Source organism: Lichenostomus cassidix, chromosome 7 (assembly GCF_008360975.1).
Source record: "Lichenostomus cassidix isolate B80296 chromosome 7, HeHo_3.0, whole genome shotgun sequence".
Classification (NCBI taxonomy): Eukaryota; Metazoa; Chordata; class Aves; order Passeriformes; family Meliphagidae; genus Lichenostomus; species Lichenostomus cassidix.
Genome location: NC_139488.1, coordinates 35717073 through 35744712, shown reverse-complemented (window position 1 = coordinate 35744712; position 27640 = coordinate 35717073). Strand labels below are relative to the sequence as shown.

The 27640-nt window shown below is 42.0% G+C and overlaps 1 protein-coding gene across 2 annotated transcripts in view; it reads right to left on the bottom strand.

Annotated features, from left to right (window-relative positions):
* ACVR2A (activin A receptor type 2A) overlaps window positions 1-27640 on the bottom strand; it is a 50657-nt gene that overhangs the window by 8127 nt on the left and 14890 nt on the right. Inside the window, exons 2-5 of one of the 2 annotated variants that reach the window (XM_085067159.1) lie at window positions 11709-11916; window positions 9804-9913; window positions 8367-8521; window positions 2519-2542 (exon numbers count right to left, since the gene is read on the bottom strand). In XM_085067159.1, coding sequence (XP_084923285.1) covers window positions 2519-2542; window positions 8367-8521; window positions 9804-9913; window positions 11709-11916 — 497 coding nt within the window. The remainder of the gene's footprint in view (window positions 1-2518; window positions 2543-8366; window positions 8522-9803; window positions 9914-11708; window positions 11917-27640) is intronic. The other variant, XM_085067160.1, reaches the window with a different exon arrangement.

Below are 27640 nucleotides of genomic sequence, written 5' to 3'. Positions count from 1 at the left end.
GGGCTATCCATGTCCCCACACCCCATATCCACATCCCACACCACAACCTGGGACCATTCCCCTTCCTGGGAAAGGGGAGGTGACAATTTGTTGCACACCCTTGTATTTTCTATTTTTTCTGTATCACAGCATCTGAACAGAACAAGCAGATTCTCAGCTTTATTGCCAGAGTTCTGCTTCTTTCTAGGCTGGGCTCTCCAGCCCTCCATGTGGGATTAGCTTGTCCCTCTATAAAAACCCTGACAATCAACCCTAAAGTTTTCAAAAAGCCTCCAAAACACCCCTTGGCTACTCTAGTCTCCCCAAACAGCCCTGTAAAGCTGTTTTCAGGAGAATGAAAACCACTGGAGGAGTTCCTTCTACAAGAGAGAGGAAAGCACTCAATAAAGAGTTAAATATTTGAGCACTTCCATCAAAACCATAAAATCCTGTGCGGGTTAAAGACACATTTTGGGGCAAACTATGGGGTTAAGAACCCTTTTTACTATGGGGAGAATGGAGGCAAGTGGTGAGAACACAAGTCCTGAGTAGTTTAAGTGCAGGAATAAACACCCACTCTCTGCTTTCTCATAAAACAACAAATAAATCAAAAAGAACAAGTTACAGAGAAAGATTCAGAGCAGAGTAACCTCATTGCACAAATTAATAACTAGAAAAAGAATAAATAATATTTGAAATTCAAATTAGAGGCACACTGCAACGCTGTCCTCAAAAGAGGAGGAAATCCTTTTGTCAATGTGACAGCCACAGGCCCTTGAAGTTGTGACATCAACATTTGCAGCACAGAAAATGAAGTTTGAGAGTGAAGATTTCCCTCCCTTGGTGCCTTTCATTCCCTGCCAAAGCCCTCTTGGAATATTCCAGGCACCAGGGAAAGCAGTGCCCTCAATTTGTAAAAGCCAAACTGTACTAAACAAATATTTGTAAATGCAGTTTGTGATTGTTAGAAGTGAAAGTGGCAACAAGATGTTCAAATTTATCCCCCAAAGCCAAGTCTGATTTAATGAAGTGTTCCAAGTTCAGCATCTCCTGCTCTGTCTAAACCAAGAAATTTGTGGGAAATAACCCCAAATCCCCCTTCCTTCCCACACCCTCCTCCCAATAAACTGCTGGGATTTGGAAGCACCAAATTCTTCCCCAACCATCAGGAAAATCAAAAAATCTCCAAGATTTGCTGAACCAAATTCCAGCATCTCTGCCAAGAGCTGAAGTGGCAGCGAAACCTGGTGTTTCCTAATTTCCCATCAGACCACAGCACTTCCCATACACCCAAATTCCTGATTTCCTAGAAATCCCTGGCACTCCACACCACCTTCCCAGCACTTCCCACAGCCCCTCCTGTGACTCCTGTGTGTTTCCCTTTCCTCAGAGTCAAAACTTCTGCTGTTCCTGAGCACAGCCCAACCCAAACAAATCCCATTCCAAGTGGGAAGCACAATTCCTGCTGTTAGCACAACTAGAAAGAGAAGTTTTCCCTTTTTTTTTTTTCCCCCCCCGATTTTTTTTCTAAATGCCTCGGTTCAAATCAAACTCCCAACCCTGCAGCTCGAGGATCTATTTTTACATTCCCTGCCAATATTCCCAACTCTCCCTGCTCCATGGAGAAATGTTTCAGATTCCAGAGGTCCCGATATTCCCGCGTGGCTTTGGGGCTGAGCTCTGTGGCGCCGAGCACAGAATGCCAGCAGGGAGGGCAGCAGGATAATTTGGGCTTCCACATTGCCACAGCTGTCCAAAAATCCAGGGCCAAATTCCCTATTCCTGCCCCTTCCCTTGGACTGAGTGATGCAGGGAAAATATTCCTTATTTACCTTACAGCATTGGGGTTCCCTAAGTGTCCTCAAGAATGGGGTTTGATATCAGAGAGAAGCTCAGTAATTGTGGAACTCAAATCCATTAAAAGCAGCTCCTTGCAGCCCTGACTGGGATCATTTGAAGGCAAACATGGAACAGACATCCAAGGAACTCTGGGAACTCTTTACAGAGGTACAGTCAGGAAAAGATTTAAATATTTACATTTTTAGATATTTAAACCATTCTGTTTTCTTCTAAATTACCTTTCCAAGGTATTTCAGGTATTAATTAGAGAACTTGAATGATGACAGAAATTGAGCATTTATATTACACCTCAAATCTTAATGGTTCCAATATTCTGTTGATGTTTTCAATATTCCACTGAAAAGCTGAGCAGGAATGACCCAATTTGTGAATTAAGGGGTTCCAGTGACTTGGAGTTTAACACAAATAAAAATAACTGCTGGTCAGTGGGGAAGATGAAGTAGAGACTGAGTAGTGAAGGAGTATTTTTATTTTTCCCAGATTGCAGGTATTGACCCCACCAGCCTCAGCAACTGCAGGGAATTTTAGGAAATCCACGATCCACAGGCTGAAGCTGCATTTTTAAACCACACATGCTGACAGATTGCTTGTCTGAGATACTGAGAAATCCCAATTCAGCCCAAACAACATCTCCCACATCCCCAGAAAGCCCCAGAGCCAGGAACAAACATCCTCTTACCTCAATCATTATATGAAAGGCGTGCTTGCAGAGAGGGAAAAAACACAGGCAAGAGAAATTACTATTTACACCAGCAATGGGATGAAAAAACAGCTTAGAGGAGACAAAGTCAATTATTTGTGAGTTAGTGACAGAAATATTCATGGGGAGAACAAAACTTTCCTGTACCAGTAAGAGATCATTTCAAACAACAAAGAAATCCAGCATGGTTATGTTAGCAAAGGAAAATGGGGAAAACAGGATTCGTGAATAGACAATTAACGAGTTATTTTATAATTACGCCAAGGATGTCCACTGCAGGTGTACAGAGCCGTGTTAGCAGCAGCAGCACAGAAACGTGTGGAACACAAAACTTCCAAAGGTGAAATTCCAATTCCCCGGGATGCAAACTCATTGCCTGCAGTGCTCCATGGTGCCCGCGAGGGGGCAGCGCTGCTCCAGGGAAATGCCCGTTTCTGGAACGGGGAAACTGCCAGTGGGATCACACCTGATAACTAACAGGTTAGTCGGGCTGGCACTGAACTGATCGATACACCCATCGATAGTGGGATCACACCTGATAACTAACAGGTTAGTTAGTCGGGCTGGCACTGAAATGATCGATACACCCATCGATAGTGGGATCACACCTGATAACTAACAGGTTAGTTAGTCGGGCTGGCATTGAACTGATCGATACACCCATCGATAGTGGGATCACACCTGATCAGCTAACAGCCTCGGGCTGGCACTGAACTGATCGATACACCCATCGATAGTGGGATCACACCTGATAACTAACAGGTTAGTTAGTCGGGCTGGCACTGAACTGATCGATAGACCCATCAATAGTGGGATCATACCTGATAACTAACAGCTTTGGGCTGGCACTGAACTGATCAATAAACCCATTGATAGAGGCGGAACTGCAACACTCTGCACCCAGCAGATACTGAGAGTGATAGCAATCACAGTATTAAAGATTCCTTCCAACGATCCCAGGAAAAGTTTACAGACTGTGGAACAAAATCCAGGATAAACTTACATGCCAGGATTTTAATGACCCCCTTGTTTGTGCTGTTTTCATCCCTTTTCCTCAAAAACCTTGGTGTCACCTCAGCAGAGCCATGGAGACACCTCTGTTCCTGTTCCTGCACTTTGGGCTGGGAGGTCCTGGCACAGCATTCCCAAGAAGAAATGGGAATGGCTGCCCCTGGATCCCTGGCAGTGTCCCAGGCCAGGCTGGACAGGGCTGGGATCACCCTGGGACAGTGGGAGGTGTCCCTGCCATGGCAGGGGTGGCACTGACTGAGTTTGAAGTTCCTTTCCAACCCAAACCATTCTGTAATTCCATGACTCACCTCAGCCATCTCCCTTGTCCTTTACACCTGGATGGGATGGATGTTGGAAAAGCAGGAATTCCAACCCATCTCCAGCTGCCATCCCCTTCTCCCCCTGTCCCTTACACCCTCAGCATGCTCCAGAGGCCAGCAGCAGCCTTTCCCTGGGCCTGGGAAGCACCAAGCACACACTTCTCTTTCTCCAAGTAATTAATAACACAGGGGATGGAGGATTCCTTGGAGAATGGATCTATAAATCCTGTAAGAGAGCTTGGAGCATTGGGATCCACCAGGATCTCTCCTCCACCATCAGTCAGAGCAGATCTGGAGTGGAGCAAAACACACCCCAAGGGCCTGAAAGTCCTTTTTTCCAGACCTATTCATTATTGAAGTTCTCCAGCTCCAGAGAATTATGGAAATTCCTCAGCAAGAAGCAGAAATATGTATGAATTCAACCTTTTTTGCTCTGACCATAATGAGAAGCTGCAAAAACGAAGCTCTGAGAAAAGAGTCCTCTCCCAAACCTCTCACTCCTCCCTCGAGGGAGCAGCTTCCCCCAAACACTGATAAATTCCACACAGAGGAATTTAAAAAAGATGTATTTATGCTCATTAACACCTCTGGATTATAAACCAATGTCCTTCCCTTCAGCCCACAGAGCAGCACCTCAGGCTCCCAGCAGAAATCCCAATTGAAGGGTATCAGGCTATAAAAGAAATGCAAATCTGAGCTTTGTGTCAGGAATTAACTCCTGTAAATAAAAACTGGGAGCAGTTAACCCCCCTCAAAACACCTGCCACCTACACAAATGTATACAAACACACTAATTTCTGTTTATGCTGCCTGAAAACCAACTCTGAGAGTTTCATTGCAATATTTGTAACCAATTAGACCAATAAAACCTTAAGTAGTGTGGGTTTTCCCCAAAATTTGGGCTACCCACATCCATGTTCTGAACTGTAAAAGCTGCACTTGGCTTTTGGATATTTGCCACACTAATTCTTCCCTCTGGTGCAGATTTTATACAAATTTAACAGCCCATGGATTCTATCAGGGCAGAAAAAGGACCCAGTTTTGAGCTCTTCACCCACTGCACACTCAGGACTCCTGATTTGCTCTAACTTTCCAACCTCTTTTCCCATTTTCTATAAGCACCTGGCTTCTCCCTGGGTGTATTTTTCAAGTAGCAATTAATCTTCCCAGGTTTGGACTCAATCCTTGCAAAAACATTTCTCCCTTGCATTTTTCTAGTGTTGAAATGTTTCTGTTACAATATCTGTAAAAACAACAACAACAAAGTGGCTTTTGGAAAATCAAAATGGGGAAAACCTGAACACCTGATTTAATTCCTTCATTCTTCAGCAGGAAACTGGGATTTTCCTGGTGTGGAAAGATTTTCTCACAAATTTCAAGTGCATCAGGTCGATTTAGGAATTCCTGTGCTCAGTGATTAAAACCCTGATGCACCTCTGACCCCAGTGAGTCCAAACCATTCAGAAGAAATCCCAAAAATAGGTCATGGAGACAAGAAGGGAATATCAACACATGACTGGCATTTCAAACCCAACCCAAAGCGAAAAAAGCAACTGTGATCCAGTAAAATATTCCCAAGTTGGGCACCCAGGGAAAGTACAAGAGGTTAATGATTTGCTGCAGGGTGGGGATGGGAAATGTGGGGAGCTGTGAGAGCTGCTAATCCCCGAGTGTCACTTGTGGCAGCTCTGCTGGGGAAGGGTGACAGTGGCACCCATCAGTGACAGGGTGGGAACAGCACCTCGGAGCAGCACTGACTGACAGCTCTGGCCACAGCTCAGGGGATGTCAGGAAAAAGGGAGCACAGCAGAGCAGCTCCTGCCATCCTCACTCCTGGGTTTACCGGGAATGGTTGGGGAGAAACCTGAATTACACCTTATTTCAGACCTCAGGGTTTCATTCCTGGTGTAGCCCAGTGAGAATGAACCAGGTCACAGCACTTCTTTCTACATTCAAATACGGAAAATCCAATTATGTTGATAAATTTTATCAGATTTTAGCTGATTTTATGTTTGCTAAATCAAACAGAAATAAGGAGATAGAGCGGTTGTTAAGTGTTTTCCACACACACAGATGTACTCAGCAAACATGGATTTGTTAATAACTCATTTGAGAACACAGAGAGTGACAGATTTGATGGGATTTGACAGCTTTCACTGGATGGTTCCCCACACAGCAGTGAGGCACAGTGAGCAGCACAAACAAGCCAACACTAATTGTCCTTTATGTCTCATTACAGGTTCAAACATTTCTTATGGTGTATTTCTTTTTTTTTTTAATAATATTCCAAACTACTCTCCCTTTTGCTCTCTGATTTTTTATCACTTCTATTCTTTTTGATTTACCGCATTTCCTCATTTTTATCTTTTGCTTATTCTTCATCCATCCTTTAATTTTTTACCAGGGCAGCACCTCAGCACTCCCACTGTTTCTGGGAATAAAGCAAGGAAAAGCAGATAACCTTTATCTCTAACTCACACAGAGCAAACCCTGTTTTTCCTGCTGTACATCCAACCTGTCCATTCCACCGCTGCTACACAGAGATTTAAACCCCAAATCCATTTGCCTACAAACTCCACTCATGCCCCAACTATTAAATACAGTATTAAAAGTTAATAGATTAATTGCACAAATATTTCAGTGTTTATTCGTGGTTATAAAGTTCCCAATACCTTTCCTCCCTTCCTGCTTTCCCTCTCTCCTGTTCCAACCAGCTGTAATCAAATTTAAAGTGGGAACCACTGCTCTGCTGCATATGGGAGAGTGTTTATACACTGGATTTACATAATAATTTCGGGTAGTTTTTCAGGCAGAAGTGGCTTTTCCTGACTTTCCACAAGCCTTAATGCCTGTTCACCACAAGACAGGAAAATGCTGTTGCCCCACAAGCACCAAGGTACACTTATCCCAAAAGATACAATCTGAGCATTAACACAACAGCTGATTACCCTATTTATTAAAAATTTAGGTGCCCATCCTGCACCAAACACAAACCACACAAAGAAAAAACTGCAGCAAAAGGAGGGAGAATCAGAATATAAGTTCTTGATACCTCACACACATTTACCATTCACTTGCTTTTCCATGGCTTTATCCCTGACTTCCTTTCTTTAGGAAGGCAATCCCACGCTGGAATTACCCCCACAATTAGCAGTTATCAATTTGATCTCCCAGCAAAGACCACAGGGTTGATGTGAAGTCCCAGATCCATAAAATGGGAGCTGGATGAACTAATTATGCTGACAGATTGCAGGGAGTCTGAGGAGCTGCAATCCTCTCCGCAAGGACAGCAAACAGACTTTTTTCCTCTAAATTATGTTCTTTTCATTTGGCAACAACATATGTCCACTGCCTCTCCCCAAATTCCTCTTATCTATGACTGCGAAACTGAAACCAAAACACTTGAGTTATCAACCCCAGGCAATCCTGCTTCCTGCAGAACCCTCGAGTCAAGCAGCAGCACTGGAAATATCCCAGGAGCTGCAAGCAGGGAGCACACAGAGATCAATCCTTGGCAATCCCACCCAAAATAACAAGAGTTTTCATTTTAATCACAAATAACATCACTGTTGGAGAGGCTGTGTATTCTGGTCACTGCACTGACTTAGAACCTCAAGTTAGTTCCTACTGCAAAAATCCAAATATTTTCTCTCTTTATTACCACAACCACATTTTCTTCATCTCTTCTGCTTTGGTCTCCAGAATTTCCTGGTTTAACTCTTTCCCTAAAAGCCTCCTGTAATCTCAGTTGGATAACTAAAGGAAGAGGAATTCCAGTATTAGCAGTAATTACAGCTCCAGGATCAGCTGGAGCCTCCCAGCAGCAGGAACTCCACACACAGAGCCACAGAAGGTTTGTTTGGATGTAGCACAACCAGGTTACATTCAAATGTGGAAACCACAACCTCACCATCCTTTTGAAATAAAACACAAACACCCCCAAAACTGAAGCATTTCAAGACAAAACAGAAAATACATCAACAAGAGGAAGATGATGACAGGAATCACAATCCATGAGCTGAGCTATGCTTGACCTGAAGATTTTCTGAACATTCCCTTTAAGTGCACCTGTATCCCAGTTCCATGCTTCCCTAAAAACAGAGATCCTATTTTCTGTACTATTTTCTGTACACCTATATTCTGTATTATTTTCTGTACACCTCAAATGGCCAAGATGAACAAGCAACACCCTTTTTGTTTCCAGCTAAGCATTACAGCTCAGCCCTCAGCACCCCTTCACTGTGTCTTTGCCCTCTGTGATCAGTTTTTCTCCTCCCAAACAAACAGATGCATAAAAACATGAAGTAGTTGCTCATATATTCATCAAAGAATAATTAATAAGGCTGTTTAAGTAAAGCTTAATTCTCTGCTTTAGGGGAGAGCAAGCGTTAGGACCTCAAAACTAGGAGGGCAACAGAGAGCAACCATGAGACAGATCCCCTTCAGGAATTGTTTTGCCATGAAAAAAACCCCCAAATGCTGCAGCAGGGGCTCACCTGGGTGGGAACAAGCACGGGAGGATAGGCCAGCTTGTGATGTCTGTACATCCAGAAGGAGAAGAGCACGATCACTGCAATTCCCATGATAGGCACCAAGGAGTAGAGCAAGGTGTTGAACAGAGGTGGCTTCGGTGTGACAGGATTGGAAGTTGCTGATGGGGGAAAAAAAAAAAAAAGGACACAGATTTTAAGGAACAAAACCAGGCAGTGTTTGAAATGTGCAGCAGGCTGGTTTTCTAGCAGCTCCTGCCATCAGCACAGCAGGCTCCCAGCAGCTGATTAGGCAGCACAAACTAACACTTGGTTAAAAGGCAGCACTTTGGGAAGCATGGGAATAGCTCAGATCCCACATTCACACTCCAGCACGGTGCAATTCTGTGCTTCTAATCCCCACCAGCCCACAGTGTGCAAAGGGTGTTTGTTTTTCCAGGGATTGCAAGAATGCAGCACCCAATGGATGAAAATCCATCGAGGCAGAGGTTTAGCCTCGCACAGGGCAGGAATAACCTGTCAGCACCTCTGTGCTCTGCTGGAAGGAGGAGTTCTCCAGGTGAAGTCACTTCCACATGACCTCAAAAAAGGCTCTGCAGAAGCTGGAGCTGCTTCCAAGGCAGCCACAGCCCCCTGGGGCAAGAGAGGGCTCGTGAGAGGGAAGAATGTCAATTATTGCCTTAGCAGCATCACTGACAAAAATGACAACAATATCTCCTGGGTCAACAAAGGCTATTTTAATCTCCCAGAAAATGTTCTTTCATTTCATAAACAACTTCCTCTGGCTATTTGGTACATGAGACATTTGCTGTTTTCAGCTCAGTTATTAACATCACTTGGTTTTCCAGCAGATTGCTGGCTGGAAGAAGAGAGGCAAGAAAAATCAAATCACCTTTTAGCTGTTGTTTTTTTAAAACAATTGTTTGTTAAGTCTGACTATTTGATTGTCTTTCAGAACCACAGAAAATGCTGAGATGGAAGAACCCACAAGAGAGAAAATTCTTTCCCTCTTTTTAGAGGTTACTGTGTCCATTAACAGAGAAATTTGAGGTCCAAGTGGGTTAAAGAGGATTTTTTGAAGAAAAGGAGCATCCCCAGGCTGGCACAGGGATACAGGGATGAGCTGGCTTTTAGCCCAACAATTTATACACTTACAGGAGCTTAACCATACAATTAATGTAAGATTTAACAGTAACTTCATATCTTAAACCAGCCAATTACTTCAGATTATCCTTCCTTCTCACCCCTGGAAAGAGCTGAAGTGCCTTTTATCGATTTTATAGTAAAGAACCTTTTCCAAGGAGAATAAATGCACCAGCAATTGTTTGGCTCTGCCTGGGAATACAGAGCTCCATGACCCAGGAATCAGAACCCTCTGGCAGGACTTTTGGAAAAGTGTGATCTCCTGAGCAATGTGAAACATTCCCTTCAGGAGGAACTTACGCTGGGTGACCTCCATCTCTGGGAAGTAGAAGAAGCGCTCGTTGCACATGTTGCCCTCACAGCAACAGAAGAACACTTCAGGGCTGTCCTTCTTCTCGATGCAATCATTCCTACAAAAGACAAGAGTCAAATGGTTCTTCATCTTGAGCTGGTTTGCTTTGTCGTTTTTTTTTAATTCCAGAAAAATTACATGCTCATCTTTCAAATTTCCAAAGTGAGCGTCATTAAATCGCCCATGATAACACACTGCCCAAAGAACAGCTAAACCTGAGGAAATAAATTAAAATCTTGATATTTTATATTGTAATGCAATGGCATTAAAACACAAACACATTTTTGCTGTTTTTAAGACAAAGTTAAAGAAAGCCACCAGCAGGACACTGAGGAACAGCTCACAATCTAGATTTAAACAGCACAAACAAGTGATAAAACAGCTGGTGCTTCACCATAAAGCCACAGTACAGGGCTGGAGATAAGTGAGAAGGAGAATTTTTGAACTTTATTACATTTGTAGAAAGAAGTGATAAAATTCCTACAATCTCCCCTGCCTACAGGGTTTATTTCACTCCATGAATTAACTGCAAGAAAAGCTTTTTTATTAATACTCTATTAACAAATAAGCTGGAACTATTCCCATCAGGAAAGAAAAAGCACCAACCAGCCTGACAGCAGAACTGGAAAACCCTGAAGAATCACTGAAGGATTTTAAAGACAGCTGAACATCGTCAAGGAAGTTTTGGGTTCATCTTCAAAAGTTGGGGTTATTTCAAGAGCCAGCTCTTGCTGCTGCCCTGTCCTGTGACTTGCAGAGAACATTTTCTCTTTGATGTCCTCAATGTGCTGCTGTTTGGAGTCATCCCCACGGAACTGCAGTGCAGTCAAACCACCCCACGCTCCAGAGATAAGATTTGGGCTCTTTTGCACAAACACAGCCCTGTGTGTTATTAGCACAAATTGCTTAATGAGGACTTAGAGATACTCAGTTTCCAACTCTTTCCTTACCATCCTTCCCACAGTTGATTTCTTCTTCCAGTTTTTTTTTTTCTTTGCTCAAGGGAGAATTTAATGTCACGATTTTAGGATTTTTTTAGACTGTGGAACTGAGCTTTAAACTGTCATGAAAGCAAAAAAACATCCTGGGGAGCAACTTGATTTGGGAGAAAGGACTGAAGGCTTTTTTCTACCAATTCCACTTTTAAGAAACACAAAGGAAAACTTTTCTAAAATATCGCTGAAATAATTTCTAAATACTTTTAAATGAAGATCTATTTCTTAATTCTCTGCCTTTTCAGACAATACATGTTTTGGACCAATAAAACCCAGTAGAGTATTTAAAAAACTGCAACACCATTGCCTAAGAGAGTCATGACCTTTATTCAGTCAGCATCTAGCAAACCCCAAGTCCTGCTGTTACTGCTCATGGGTACTTTCTAGACCATCTGTTATCAACAAAATAACTGGAAATTTAGTATATTCTTAGAGCTGCCATTGAGCTTTTTAATAAACTGCCAAAATACTTCCTTGGTTTGGTAAATTGCAGACACGAAGTGCTGACTTTCCTACTCCAAAGGCTTTGGAAAAATCAGTGAGAGAATTTTGCAATAATTATATTTGCATTGTTTGGCAATAATGAGGGACTAGAGAATCTATTATTAATGGGCTAAAAAAGAATAAATGAGATACCTGGGTTCTTTTAAGAAGGTAAATCAAGTTACCCTGCAAACAAAACAAAGTACTCACATGAAGTCTGGTCCCCAAATACAAGTGAGCATCTAAAAATAAGATAATTATTCACAGACTCATTTGTCTTAAGCAGTGGTTGCAGAGAGGATGCTGCAGAAATTATGGAGAGGCCAAAGAGTTTCCAATGACAAATAAATTTCAAAAATTCCTAGGAAAACTCACCTGTCATAGCAATTGATGTCATCCAGCCAGCAGCCTTGCTTCACAATTTCAATTGATCCAGAAATATTCTTCCATGTAGCAAAGCAGTGTCGCCTTTTATCTTTATCACCATAGCAGGGCTCGATCCCACTGCGGTTTGTTTTATCCTTTTCCCAGTTAGCGTTGTAGTAGATGCACTCCTGTGTTTCTGATCTGCCCAGGATGGCACCTAGGAGGGGTGGGAAGCACAATTAAATGGAATTCTGAAGGCTCAGCCATATGAACAAATGCAGGGTGTAAAAAATTATCATTTACTGCTTGTACCGATGTGGCCTCTCTCCCCTCTTTTTAATAAAGAGAGAAAACACGTAAAGTTCAGCAGCATTCCGAGTGTTGAAACATAAAACAAAGATCTTCTGCGAAGTCAAACAGTGACTTGCATAACTTAGCGAGATTTGAAGAAATGAAGAACAAGTCATGGCAATACTTCTCCGTGAATAGCAATAGCAGAGAAAATTTAGAATGCTGAGCAGTGAAGATTTAATTAAAATATTTGCCAAACCAGGAGATTTAGCCAGGAAAATTCACCAAAAGGCATTTATGTCTCCTGTTACCTGAGCCAAAAGAGCAGTGAGTTCATCCCAGAAACCCCCAAAAGAGCCAAGAGGTGTTTGGGGACAAGAGAGGCACAGAGCCCCAGGATGGTGTGGGTTGGAAGGGACTTTAAAGAACTTCTAGTGACCATTTAAGAAACCACTCTGGGATTCTGGTGGAGGTAACTTCAGAGTTAATAGCACATGAAGCACCAATCTGGTTTCTGCAAAGGTGAAGGGCTGTTTGAAAGCAAAAGTGTTAACAAAATAAGGGAAGGGAGTAAAAACTGCCTTTTATTTCTGTTTTTTCTCTTGCCAGACACCGCCCGGAGTGTGCCATTAATCTTCACAGAAGCTCCACCATAATAATAATGTTTAACATGTATTAAACCCATGGAGAAACAGAGAGGGAGACAGAGGAGCTGCAGAATCAGAGGATCCACTCAGGAAGGCTCAGGAAATGCCCAAGACTGTTTCTTTGCCTGTATATATTTTATATATCCATACACATAATATTTTCAAGACTGTTACATCACACACCACACTGAAGACCAGAAGAAGAGAACAGATCTCCCACAGCAGTTCTATTGGTATTTATTTGTATCACCTCCTTTACCCACAATAAACCCAACGCTCACAGCCATTCCCATACATCCCGAGGAAATTGAGGATTATCCCCACCTGAGCCTCACTGCAGCCCTGGAAGAGAACCCAGGAGGCCGGAGCTGAGCACAGCACTGCCCATCCTGAGCATCCCACACTGCCTCCTTCCCAAGCTCTGCCTCTGACGCATTCCCAAAATAGGCTGAGGCTGGCATGTTGGGCAGGAGGCTGGCGGATCAATGGGAGAGGGGCAGGAGCCAGCTGGGAGCACTGCGAGAGGCAGCCTGGTAACCATTATATTCCTTGTGCTGCCACGGCCTGACCTTTACAACTCTCAGCTATGGCAAGAAACAGATGAGGCAACAGATTGAACAATTTGGTTCTGTCAGTGCAATAAAGCAGAAGTCCTGGATTTCTCTCACACGTGCCATTGCTTTTCTCCCGCTGCCAAGCCGAGCTTTGAAGGACCACAGACAAGCTCAATTTTATAAAATTCAAACTGCGGTCCAACTAACTTTGCATAAATCTTCTCCTTATTCTTGTCTTCTTTATAGTCAGGTTTTCTTATCCGTTATTTTTTATATCCATCAATGTTCTAATCAGTGACTGGCAGCAGTCACTGTTGGTTTAATGACCTTGGATCTGGCTGGAGTTTCTCACCTGAACAGGCGAGAAACAGGCGACCCTGCAATGGGTCTGGCCAGACTAACCCAGGCTTGGACAGCCCAGGACAAGCCTGCATTAATCTTTCCAAGCAGAAAAGCAGGAACATGGAGGAACTAAGGACAGAGGAGAAGGGGAAACACACGAAGAAGGCAGCCCTGAGCCCATCTGCTTACAACCAGCTCTGCCACCCCCTCCACATGGATGGAGCTCCCAGGGGAGAAGGGCAGCTGGCATTGACAAAAAAGGGAATTTATTAGGCAGAGCAGGTCTCTAATGAAACTGCTGTACTCATTCCGAGTGCACATGGAATTGCCAGGTCCTCACAAACCAATTCCTGAATCTCAAACAGCAAAATGCTGCTGCTGGAAGAAGCCATGAGCTGAACTCCAGCAGTGTCCTATGGATAGAACATGAGGAAACCACACCGGAAAAGCAAAGGACATTAAGCACACACTGGAGTTTGGTTTGGGCACATTAAGCCCCATCTCACTGGATATCTGTGTATTCCCATCGCAGCCCCAGTGCTGCTCTATCCCTCACACTTGTCCATCCACAACAGCTGCACTGAGGGAACAAAACCAACATTTGAACCCCTGAACCACTGGTAATACAGGAAACAGCAGAACGGAGAGCAGTGCAGGGAGCAATTCCATCACAGAGCACATGTGCAGCCTGGAAAACCTCACCTCAGGAGGAGCTGGAAGGACTGGCTGCCATTTCTCAATCACAAAGACTGTGAATGACTGGAAAAAATCTACTGTTTTTTTAATTAAAAAGCTGCAAACAATGAAATCTCTGCACATCTACTATGGACAATTCAAAATGCAATCATTGGGAAAAGTGCTGGATGAAATATTAATTGTCTTTTACAGGTATCACTACATTACACCCAATGGGGGATGAAAAAAGACAGAAACTCTTGGGAGTTCATCATCCAACTTTATCCACTAGACATAGAACTGAGCAGCACAACCCCGTGGGTCTGTAATGCAGGAATGGTTTCCTGCTACTTCATCTGAGATGTGATAACGATCATCTCCCTCATTTTCCAGGGAAGACTTCAACACTTCCCACGTCCTAGCCTCATTCCCAAACCCTGCTTTTGCAGCATGATTAGTTGGTGACACCATGTAAAGACACAGAGGTCAAAGGGAACTCAATCTGTGATCTCTCACTGGTTTGGGAAATGTAACAACATTTTCAAGCTGAAGTCATGAAAATTGATGAAAAGCCTGCAAAGATTAGTTTGACGGTGCCAAGAACTTTTTTTTTTTTGCTAGTCCCTAGAAAACTTGCAATGTATAAAAGAATTAAAGGGTGAAGCTCAGTCTGGCAGATACCTCTGCTTGTAGTAGAAAGGATACTTAAATTGCATTATATTTGAGCTGAATTTGAACTCTTTAAGCACTGAAATACAAGGAGTGGAACAGTTTATTAGAAAAAACCAGCAGAGCAGAGAGGCCTGAAGCACCACAGGGACTGAGTAACTTATAGATAGAATGGCCCATTCACCAAAATATCAGAATTGTAACACGCTGTTCTGGAGGAGCAGAAAAGACCAGAAAATGCAGCATAAATAGAAATAACACCTTGGGAAAAAGAACTTCAGTTGCTGCACAGGTACCTTTTTCAAATACTTGCCCATATGTGTTATTCTATTTGTTTCCACAGTGATCTCAAACACTTTCTAGCCCTACAAATATATCTAAGAACAGACTACAAATATAGACTAAAAAGGCCCAGCTTTGATGTTTCCGCAAGCAGGAAGCAGGATTTTATCATTCTCTATTTTTTCTGATAACACCCAGGGGAATGTTTCTCAAAGGAGGAAGAAAGAAGTTCTTTCCAACCTAATAAAGCAAACTGAGTTCCAAGAGAAAGGACCTATTCTGTCCTCCTTTTACATGCCACGATGTCCCCAAACTTATTTTGTTGATTTTGAGACTAATATTAGTCCTATTATCACTGTTCTCAATGCTCCCAGGTCAAACAAGGACTGTACTTCAGATGAGCTGAGCCAAAGTACATTCATTAAATCCAAACACAGCAGCAATTAACTCAGGCAACGCAAGAACTGGAGAAAAGATAAACAAGGCAGTGAAGTAACAAATCACCTGCACTGCTGCCATGCTGCCCTGTGAAATTTCGACATTTAAGGACTAATCTGATGGCCCACAAAGCTGCTTTCTTTTGCTAAAATAGTATTTAAAAATGAATGAGTTTGCAGCTTGATCAGGGGTAAACTTGGTAAGCTTTAGTGTAGAGTTTTGTATAGCAAGAGCTGCATTATTCTGCAGAATTATAGTGGGGGGAACAACAGGAAATCTGTATTTGCTCAGATATCTCATCATATACTTGGAAAATATTTCAATTTTCTTGCAGTTCACACCTTTTCAAAATGGAAAATTTGTAGGGACGAGCTTGCCATGGAAGTATGAAATTCTGTAGCTGAGATAACACTTCTGAAAAAGAACGAGAGAAGAATCCAGTGCTGGAAAACTGAAGGATGATCAATTCAAAGGCACTAGAGTAGAGTGGAAACTATGGAGGATGCTGGCGTCTAAAAACAAGGAATAGAACTGAGATTGAATTGGGGAAAGGAGAGAGAAATAATATCTGTATTAAAATCTGTTTTAAAAATCCTTGCAGCCCCTGGTTTGCTTGGTGGGCAATAACAAGGAAAACCTCTTTTTTGCCTGAATCTTCTGGACTTACAGTATGGAAAATAATTTTTAGAGTCAGCTGTTCTAACCACTTCATGATGTTATTTTACATACATAGATACATATATATATATTTTACATTTACATCTATATATTTTACATTTATAGATACATCTACATATATAGATACATCTATAGCTTTTATATATATAGCTACATCTTGGTTTTATTTGCATGGGCCTCTTGCTCAAGGAAAAAAAGAAAAGCTGGAATTACTTTTGCAATGTATTCCCTTAGTCTCTCCCAGCAGTCCCACTGTTAGAGGAAATTAATAATGTTGTAATAGGATTTTGTAGAGAACTTCCATTTTCTGCCTTGTACTTCCAAATATCTTATTTAAGCTTGGATTTAAGGAAGTGGGGAAACCCCCAGATCTCTGATGCCCAAGTTTTCCAGAATCCTTTCAGAGCATAGCACGCAGCTGAAAATGGAGAAAAAGGGTCAGTGGCCATCTCTGCTCTTCAGGTAGAAATTCAAGTGCCACTAAGAGCTGGTTACCCCCCAGATAAAGATTGTCATCCTTTGGGAATCTCCAGACACTTGGAGTTAAGTGTTATTTTTCACACTCGCCGACTTCAAGGGAAAGCAGTGAAAGGCAGGCTGATGTTTTCAAGTTCAAACATGCCACTGCCGTCACTGCGAGGTGTGAGCAGCACAGCACCAACACCTCGCAGCCACTGCCTGATGAGCTTTGGAGAGGAAGAAAGCTTGAAAAGATCCTAGAAATTGTTTGGTTTGAGGCACAGCTTTCTGTGCTGCTGGTTTTTGGTCATTGCTGGTCAAATGTCCCCTGCCTGGCACCCATTACAAGACGGGGACAATATTCCACAATTAGAAACACAGGGCTCAACACTGAAAAGTTTAAATTCTACAAGATTTAGATGTTGGGAAAAATAGAATAAGGCTAAAGAGGCACTAATGCTAGAAAAACACAGTTCCCAGTTTGGATTAGCCTCCTCTCCCCAGTGCAAAACCCCAAACACAGAGAGCAATAAGGAAAAACCTCAGGTAGTTTTTTGCCATTAAACAATGACAAAACATGGGGCTCTACTGCACCCTGATTATCCAGGAGGTCTCACCAACACCTGGCTCTGGATGAAGCTCAGGGAAGATGCCCAGGAAGGAGGCAGGGATTCTTTCCCACTGCACACAGCAGTGACACCACTTCCACACAGACTCTTGGAATGCTGTTATTGAACTAAAAAAGAGGCCCTTCAGCATCAGAGGCACCAATTAAACACCTAAATGAACCACCTAAGGACACCCAGGCAGGATCAGGAATTATGAATCGTTCTCAGGGATGAGTCTCATCATGGTGGCAACCAGCAGTATTTCTATTTTGGGAGCTGCCAGGGAGTTTCCCGGGAATGATCTCAGATACCTGTCAGAGCTGTTCCTCTGATCTGAGGATCCCAACCCAGAGGAATCCTGCAGCTCTTCAGATATGGGAAGCTCCTCTCAGTTAACACCCAGCTGTGAATCCCAATGGATTTTGGATCAAAATGATCCTTTTTGGGGTTGGGGTTTGTGGAGGTTCTTCTCTGAGCTGAACTTTGTAAGAACTTCCCAGCTGTGAGCTATGAAACATTTAGAATTTTCTTCAATGGAGGTTTGAATTTCCTGCAGCCTCGTGGAGATGGGAAATTTGAACATATTAATCACTTCATAAAAAAGCATCGGAAAGGCTTCATTTTAGCTGTCAATTTGAGCTGTCTTTAAATTTCCTTCTCTGGTTAGACTCCAAGAGAAGATCAGGAAAGGACATTTTCTCCAGCCCTTCTCCTATTACTGTTTGTTTCACACATCTTCCAGGATCCTGTTCAATACAATTAGTGTCAGTATCTCACCTGGATTTATAAAGAGAAATAAGGAGTGTCCTCTTCGCAGAGGCTGCCTTCTGACCCCCCAAAAACACGCACTGAAGATTTAAGTCAGGCTAATTACAAGAAATTATTCTACCTTTTGCCTCCCAAATCAGGCAAGCACAATGCAAATGTAGCAGTTTGACTGCAAAGCAAACAGAACCACACACCAAGTCAAACAAAAACACAGTCAAGACATCTATGAGGCAAGCATCCAACTCCACATTTGATGTTTCCTCCACATGATATATCCAACCCCCACTTCTTTTTCTGTCTTACAGGACCTTATATAACTATTTAAAAGACAACAGGACCAGTGTGATTCTGCCTTCAAGTCAGCTCTCCAGCAAATCTCTCTGTGGGTGTTGTGTCCCACTCGGTGCTATTGCAAGCAAAAACACCACCCAGTTATCCTACATGTGCTGATCAAGCTTCTTATTTACATTCCAATTCTTTAGCCATCGCTATATTTCTCTTTTTTTTTTTTCTGTGGTTACAACCAAAGCCCCAGTCTAAACATACCTACAACGAGTTGTCTTGTTTTTTTAAAAAAATTTAAAGCATCAGCTGTATCCTTTTCCCTCAGCAAAGCTCCCAAGTGCTGAGCTGCTGGGCAGGAGCTGCAGGGTCAGTGCACATCCAGTGCCCAGCACATCCAGACAGGCTCCAGCTGCCCTTGTCCAGATGGCAGCTGAGCAGGAGAGCCAGCTCCCACATTTGTGTAAACACACCCAGGGATTACCTGCGACCTGCAGCCAAACAGGATAATGTGGAGGGGGAAAAGCAGCACCCAGAGCTGGAAAACTCAAGGCTTTAAATGTTCCTTCTCCATGGAGCTGGAAACCTTCCTGACCCTTCCTTCTTTCAATTCTCCAACTGATTCATGGAGAACCATCACAGTGAGCTCCTGTCTTGATTCCACACAGCCCACAACCCTGGGGTTTTGTTTTTTCATCTCCCCACCTTATTCCACCCCAAGCTCATCCTGCTCACACAGCTTGGCCAGAACTCCAGTCAGGACTTCAGCCATTCCCAAGGATTTCTCTGGAATGGCTGTTGGTTTTGCTGACAGGAAATATTCTTCAGAAGCGTTTTGGGATCAGCTGCATCACTAGCAGATGACATAGGCAGCTCGTGGTGTGTGCTGTGATGCAAGAGCCCAGTTTGAAATGCATTTTGGAGCTGTAGAGCAATCAAAAGTCCGACTGAGCTGGGCAGCCTCAAACAGCTGAACTGGCACAAACAAGTGGAAGTAATTCCCTCCTTCAGCCACTAAACTTAAATAAATGTCAGGCTGCAGCATTACACATCTGAGTAAATACCTATCAGCATAAAAATGCTAATATGTTTGTGACTGCTGAACTCTCTTCCTAGAGCAAAACATCTCCATAACCTCAAACTTTGCTGCATCTGTTTAATTCCATTTCTACTGTCCAGTCCTGTAGAGATCAAATTCCCAACCTTGTCTGCATTGAAAGAATTGTAACATTTGTGTCTTCATTCATGCTCTGAAATCAGTGTTGATTATAGTTAAAAATCCATCAAAACTGCCTCTTTACCTCCAGCTGAAGTGGCTATCACTTGAAATGGATTTTGTGTTTGTCCCCTCTCAGGACAAGCTGCCTCACTCCGCTCCCCGTGCCAGACTGTAATCTGAAGATTAGGTGAAAAATCCCATTTCTAGAGCTCGAAACAACCGTGTTTACAGCCAAAGCACTGCTGCCACAGCCAGCACATCCTCTCCAGAGTCAACTCTGCCAGTTCCCAGCTCCAAAGACAACAGCAGGGCTCAGCTGCAGCCCAACCCTGCCAGCCACCCTGCTCATCCTCGAGGAACATCCTCGGGGCTGCTTAGGAAGGGGACAAAGATGGTTTTTGTCTCAAGTTTCTTATTCTGGATTTGTTTTCCAGAGATCCTGGAAATCCAGAGTCCAGCCACCCAATGGAGTCTTCATTAGGTAAATATTTTCACTCCTAATTTAAATGCTCTTGATAATTTTTAGCCCCCATCATCACCTTTCCCTCTCAAAAGTGAGCTTTCCCTCAAGAAGTGAGAACTGACAGATTTCACTAAAAATCACTATTATAACTGTTTTTATAGAGAATAAATTTAGATATAAGTGACTGATAAACTATAAAAAACATAATTAATTTAAGATTCAGAAGAAGGAAACAGCAATGTCCCAACAAAGCAACTTCTTCATGCACTTCAATATAAAACTGATTTTCTCTTTCATTTGTTCTAATATTTATGGATTCTCACGAAGCAGATCTTGCTATCCACTCATCCTTTAAAAAAAAAAATTAGTAATTGTATCCAGAAAAGCAAGATCGACAACCGAAAGAAGAAATCTGAAAAAGCAGCATTTCAAGATCAAAAGGAGGTTATTAAAGTCAACATAATACACATTAAAACTTAACTCTTTTTGTACTTCTTATCAGAGCTTTAAGAACAACTGACTGGAAATGGGAGCAATTTAAAATTACAATTTTAAAACTCTTTTCAGAGCATAACTCTGTAGTAGGGACTTTAAGAATATGTCCCACATTGGTCACTGAGCACATTTATTGTCATTAAAACATTAAATGCAGCAACTCCTGCAACAGCTGCTTGAAATAAATCAGTTCTGGTCTAACATGAGAATCAAATCAATACAAAAGTAATCCAGGACAGTGAGTTTTATTTCCCTCAGTTTATGTTTCCATGTTTGGTGTTTTTCTTAAGGAAACACCTTATTATATTAGAAAGAATTGCAGTTCAGTTCTAGCAACCGGTAAATGATCTCCCTATACCTTAAAAAATAAAAATGTGGAGGATTTTTATGCATATAAAACCTACCAACACTGAGTAATTTAGGAAAAAAATCCAGCTAAGAAAAGAAAAGACTAAAATATTCTTATTTCTGGTTCTGTATGAAGAACAACAAATCTGATGTCAATCTACACCATCTCATTAAACAGTACAAAAATACCTTTTAGAAACTGCTGGAATTATCTCTCAGTATGAAAAAAAATTAAGACAAGTTTTAAAGGTTTTAAGCATCTAAAAAATTAATAAATCAAATTAAAACTCATTTGGGAACTGTGCAGAGAGGCTTAGAGAAATGCAAGTCAACAGGAGCATCACCGTTTGTTAGGAAAAGTATCCAAAACAACACTAAAAAGCTGCTACTGGGTATTGGTTTTAGCAAATCCCATTTGATCCCTACTGACTGAATTTTGGTCAAACACCCCCTGATTCTACAGCCCACACCTGACACAGCACAATAATCCCAAAGTATTTCAGTTCAGAGCTTGCAAATCAGTGAACAAACTGCCTTCAACTGAGCCAGTTTTGTTTCATTTCACTTGGCTTTGCCTTCCAAACCCATTTGGTACAAAAACGTTCTACCAAAACTGCAGTGTTAACTTCCCAACGTGCTAATTCGGAATATTGAGATAAATTACTGTGATTTGGTTCTGAACTGACTCTCAGGAGGCTCTGCAGATCCCAACCATACCAGAGCTATATTTAGAACAGCAACTCCAGTTCAACCAGTCCATCCGTTCTGTACTGGGTGATGCTTTTAGAACAGCAGCAATCCAGATCTGCTGCTTGAGACTTGCATTCAAATACTTGCTTTTAATTCCTTTTCCCCCTGATGCTGCAGCAACATTCAGGCAAGATTACAGATCTCCAGAATGATAACCGTGTTGTAATATAAAAATATTCATTTTTGCTACAGAACTAAAGAAAAATAATTTTTTTTTTAAAATCACACATCACTGCCAAGTCACAACAAAACCAGAACAGCTTTAGCATTGTGTAAAGATCAGGGAAAAAAAAATTAAGTAATGACAAAATACAGAGCAATGCACAACTCACTGCCTCCTATAATGGATTTCCAAGTGGTTTTTGACAGCTGAATATTATTTAACTTATTGTCTGGTTACTTCTCCACCGTTCTGTGTATTGGATGAGCTCATGGAGCTCTGCTCCCAAACTAGGATTTAAGACACCACTGTGGTCTAGAAGCTACAAATATTTCCTAAACTGTAACCAACAGCCTGGAAATAAAGCACTCAGTGGAGGCAACAAGAAAAATTGAAACAGAAAACAAACCCCATCCACTTTAATATTTAATGGAACTACTCAAAATGTTTTACTGACCGACCAACAAATTGTTTTAGTATTAAAAGGTTTACCTTCACTTCGAGCTTCCCCATAAAATACATCAAGTTCTCAAATCAGCCCTAAGCAATCTTCAACTGATAAACAAGGAAATAAACAGCAAATCTGAATATTTCAGATCTTGGAGAAATCACTTCAGTTGTCCTTGGTGCACACAAGTGAGGAGCTGATCATCTCCCTAAGCAGGCACAGATTTAATAGCTAAACAGAGATTTGAGCAACTCACATCCTTCAGCTCTTGTGCTGAATTTAAAATGGCACCCTGATAAAATGTACTTTATTTGGGTACTTGGCTGTGTTTGACCCTTTTCCAGAGCCTGAAGCAATGCAGCTCAATCCCCTGCAGCTGGGAGGGTGGAAATCAGGAAGAAGAATCTTGCTGGAGCAGAATGCAAAGGATATTAGCAGATCACCAATATCAGAGCTACACCAATGGAGATGAGTGCAGCACAGGATCAAAGCATCCTCCACCTTCCCTCAGATCTGCATCCAGCAGCAGGGGAAAAACCCACCCAGTGCTCACCTGGTTCACTGCCTGGCAGCTTAACTAACATCAGAATCACATTTGCTGCATCTGAAATAACCCAAATGACTCTTTTTGAGTCTTTCAAGAGACAAAATACCCATTTTTGCTCCTTGCTGAACGTATCCAAATGTGTAATTTTGCCAGCATTTAGAGATGATACTGAGTGTCTTTCTCTACAAACAAATACAGATACAAAAAACCAGTTAAGAGACTTTCTGGCATTCAAGAAAGGAAGATGATAAATGTAATACAACCAGTTTTAATCAAGATCAAAGCTGTAGGAGAATGCAGACAGACAGTCTAGACTGCTTTACTTTGAAAGCCTAAGCATATAAAGCAACATCTGCAAAGAACATTAATCACATTTAGTCCACAATCTTATCACCTCCCAAGCAAGCAGAAACAACTTTTACTTAAAAGTCATATGCTTCTATGTGACAAGCATTTTTAATTATCTTTAAATTAGATATTTATCACTGATTACAAAGCTGTTCTGCTCACTTTGAAATAAGCTGATGTAATTTGAAATACACTTGCAGAGTTCCCTGGACAAAAAATGGAATAAAGTATTGGTAAGGAAGCCTGGTGAACAGCAACAACTATTTTACACTGCTGGTGTAAAGTGAGAATTCTCCAAATATTGAATTAAGTCCTGATTTGCTCCTCTGCATTTGAGACCATAACTCAGCAGGCAGCAATAAAGTGCAAGATTTTCTGCACGGTTTTCTTTAGCATTGGGAAATGACTTGAGAATATAAATAATCAGCTTCCGTTCAATTTTCTTTCTATAAAAAAATGTATCTCGCTCCTACATTTTAAAGGGGAATTAAAAATTGGAGATGGTGCATAGCTATGTATAGATATTTTTAACACACATCTTTTGATACAAAAGCAATCTGTTCCTTGTTTACCTTGGTTTATTTTGCTTATGTTCTGGTCCATTTTCATTTATGATTTTGCATACTTGCTAGCAATCATTGCATTTATTTTATTAAAAGCATTGTGCATTGAAGTTTTCCCTTCTGCCAAGGTTTTCATACAATCTACCCTTCAATAAGAGCCTGGCAGAGGCAAACCCACAAAAAAATCCATCATCTTACAACCCTGAGGCAACAGCTGTGAAAATTTACAACGTTATAAACCCACAGAGGCAAAGAACGAAACGGGGAATTTCTGCACTTCTCCAGCAGCTCCTCATCCCACAGGAGAGGTCGGGAAACACAGCAGCAAATCCAAAATTTATGAGTCTTATTCAAAAAATCTCGGTGTTAAATTAAAGTTGAATTAAAGTTCGGAACAGACAGGGTGTGCAGCCTCCCCTGCACCAGGATTGACTGAAAATACAGGTTTTTACAATTTTTACTGATACCTTTCAGCTGGAAATGCTCTCTTTGCAGGCACTGCCGCCCATCCTGCTGCTCCTGGCTCCACATGGACTGAGATTCCTGTCTCTCCACAAATTTGTAGACAAAAAGATGATTCCTGAATGGCTTTTATCCGAATCCTTCCCAATTTGTTGCTTTTGCTGTTGCAATTCCCAGCTGCAGAGCTGAGGTTTTCCAGCAGCAATGCCCACTAACTGATCCCACACTGAAACAGTGGAGATTTCATTGAATTGCCCTGGAAAAGCACCTGGTTTATTTTCCCTGCACAGGCAGCAGCATCCTCCTAAGCTCTGCAGCATTCCTGGAGTGCTGGAATTCATCTGCCTGAGCTATTTAAAGAATTTCCTATCTTTAGGCCTACTGACAACACTTTTTTTATTTTTTAATGTAACTTTAACCTCCCACAAAAAGCAGTTTAACAAAGGGAGACTCTGCACACCTTTTGAGACTCCTACACCTGTGGAAATTGGAGTGCTTAGAGAATATCCTCATATACTATGATTTAAGCTCATTTCTTGGTGTATTTTGTTATTTAACTGGGCACCTCATAGTGCAACACCAAGGCAATCTATTTTCTGGCCAATTGTTCAGTTTGCTTATCTGATCTGTTCCACCATGATTCTTTAAGTTCAAACAAATTACAAGTATTTAGGTAGAGCAGGAAATTTTAAAGTGCTGTAGGCTTTCTCAGAGTGTGGCTATTTATCTTCAAAACCACAGCATTGGTTTGGGCTGCAAAATTTTAATGAGGAAAATTTGACAGAGTAACCAGAACTAGACAGCTGCTTTTAAAATAGCAAATAAAATTCAGTTTCAATCCTAACCCCAGCTACGTGAACTTCCATTTTTATTATCTCATCTCACGGAATGAACCACGTGGCCTAGGAGAAGTAACACTGTGGCTATATAAAGACAAGCCAGGTTCTGACAGTTCTCACTGAACTTTCAGTGGAAACCAGAATTCCAAAGTCCATGGATGAATCAGTCCAGGGATGTTCATGACACAAGAAAACAACACTGCAAACAAAAGCTTTAGGGGGGAAGTACTGCACTTGCCACTACAAGATAATTTGTCTTCTAAATTTAGATAACAATTAAGAAAATGGTATCTAGTGACCTGAAATCTGCAAGGCACTCTAGGATATGATTTTGACCTTCTTGTTCTTATTCAAGAACATATTTAAAGCCAGAACATGAATGCTGTTACTCATTAAAAAGCCTCTTGACACTTTGACAAAGTAACAGCCTTAAATCTGATGATTAAAAATTAAAAATCTGATGATAAAAAAAAGTTGCACGGCAATAAAAGGCTCAAGAGGGCTCCCCAAACATGTTTTCCACATGTACACCCCGTGCCCAGAGGCAATGGGGTGAATCTCTCCTGCCTCTCAAAGATAAGAGGACAAAGATGACTGTGGATATATTGCATTAGTTTATTTGGGAGGGATCTGCCAGAGAGGTGATCTGCTAACATGTCTCCAAAAACACTCCTAGGAAATTACCAGAACATCAGTAGGAGAGGAAAATGACAATTTTTCAGCTATGCTGCACAAAAGCTTACAGAAAAGACATTTAAGTTACAATCCTGCCTATTAATGCCATTCTCCAATAATCACACATTCCCCAGAATTTCCCAGCTACACCTTAAGCCGTGACAGATGTGAAGTGGCTGCTTACAACAATGCAGGATTCCCTAGAAATAGCATTCCTCCCACTCCACATGGAGGCAGGTGAGTGAGTAAGAGGCAAAGAAGGATCTCTCCATGGAATGTATCATGGGTTGGTATTTAGTAATTATGATGAGTTTGGGATCTCACAGCATTTTGGAAAAATCAGAGCAGCCTGGAGTACCTCATGTTAGCCAAGGCTTTGAGCAAGCAGCTACTCAAGGAGTTCTGTTAATGGCACATAGTAAAAAGATGAAGAAACTTTTCAGGGTGAGGGAACTGGAAATTCAGAATCTTAACCTTGAAATTATCAATGCCTGAGTCGTAATACCAGGGGAAATAAAAAATCTGTACTTGAGTACAGGAGTACAAATCACATAAATGAATTTTGATCTATTTTGCTCAAGCAACACTACTGATACAGAGGCAGCAGCAGCAGAGGACTCAAGACATCAAAGCAGCCAGGACACTCAGTTTGGATTAGCCCATATCACTGCAATGTCCCCACTGCCACCGTGCCTAAAGTCACCCAGAGGAAGACAGCTAGAGTGAGCACCGCTGAAGCTGCTGACAGGGGACGTTTCGAGCTCACTGAGTGTGAAGAGCATTCCGACATGAACCCTGCCTGGATCGATCACACAAACTCAGAGGGACAGATTCACTTCCCCAGCTCCCCTGCTCACACCCTGCCCTCGGTGCCCTGCAGGATCCTCCCTGCGGCCAAAGCCAAGGGAACACCAGGGAATCACAAGCGCAGCTACAGTTTAACTCTACAAAAGCAGACGGCGGCCGGAGCTCAGTGAACTTTGCTCGGGCTGACAGCGCTGATTCCACCCTTCCCTCCCTTGGGCCACACCGGCTCTGCTCCAGGCCGAGCACAACCCGGCCAACTCCCTTCCAGCCGAAATCCAGAGCTACACGGGACCAGGGAATCTCCAGAGCAAGGGACACTTGTTTAATGCTGCCTCTGGAAAGTCGCTAAATGCAAACACTGAGGCAACAAATGGTGTCCTGTTTGGTAGGGATGGGAAATAAATGTGTCCAAACACACCGAGTGCTGTGAAGCACTTCGGGATGAAGTTGCCAGTTCAGCACACAAACAGAAGGTTGGCCTAATTTTCATCTGAAAATATCCTTTTGAGGAGAATTGCAAAAGCATCAGACAATATGAGCTGTAGGGTGAACTGAAGGTTTTGGCAGGAGCGTTCAGCAATCAAAAATTATTTGATCTGGAAGTTCCATCCAGACCCAAGTTTAATCACCTCTGAACAAACTATTCCTCCCTGAATTTGTCCATCTGCGAGATCATTTTTTATTTCCACATGTTCTGAAACACTGAGTTCTACAGTTTAATTACCCATCATTAGTAGATGTACTTTTTCTGTTTAAAGTACCTTCATCAATCATTTGGGTGGATTTGATGTGAAGCAGCTGGCCAGCAGGCTGAGCAGGAAGAAAAGACAAGTTCTCAAGGTATTCAGCCCCAAAAGCATCCCTAAATGCATTTCCGTGGTTATCACACAAAGGTAGGATGTTGGCATGGATTGGGATGGAGAAATTATAGGTATTTAGCAGTATCTGGGTTATTCACTTCCAATTCCCAACCTGATTTAAACCACGATGCTTTAAAAGGCAAATCCTTCAAGTGTGATGCTGGGAATTTTTAGAACAGAAAATAACTCAGCAGATTTCAAGTTGTTTATATTTAGTTAAGTTATACATGCACTCATATGGAACCTTTATTCTTAGCTATTGGG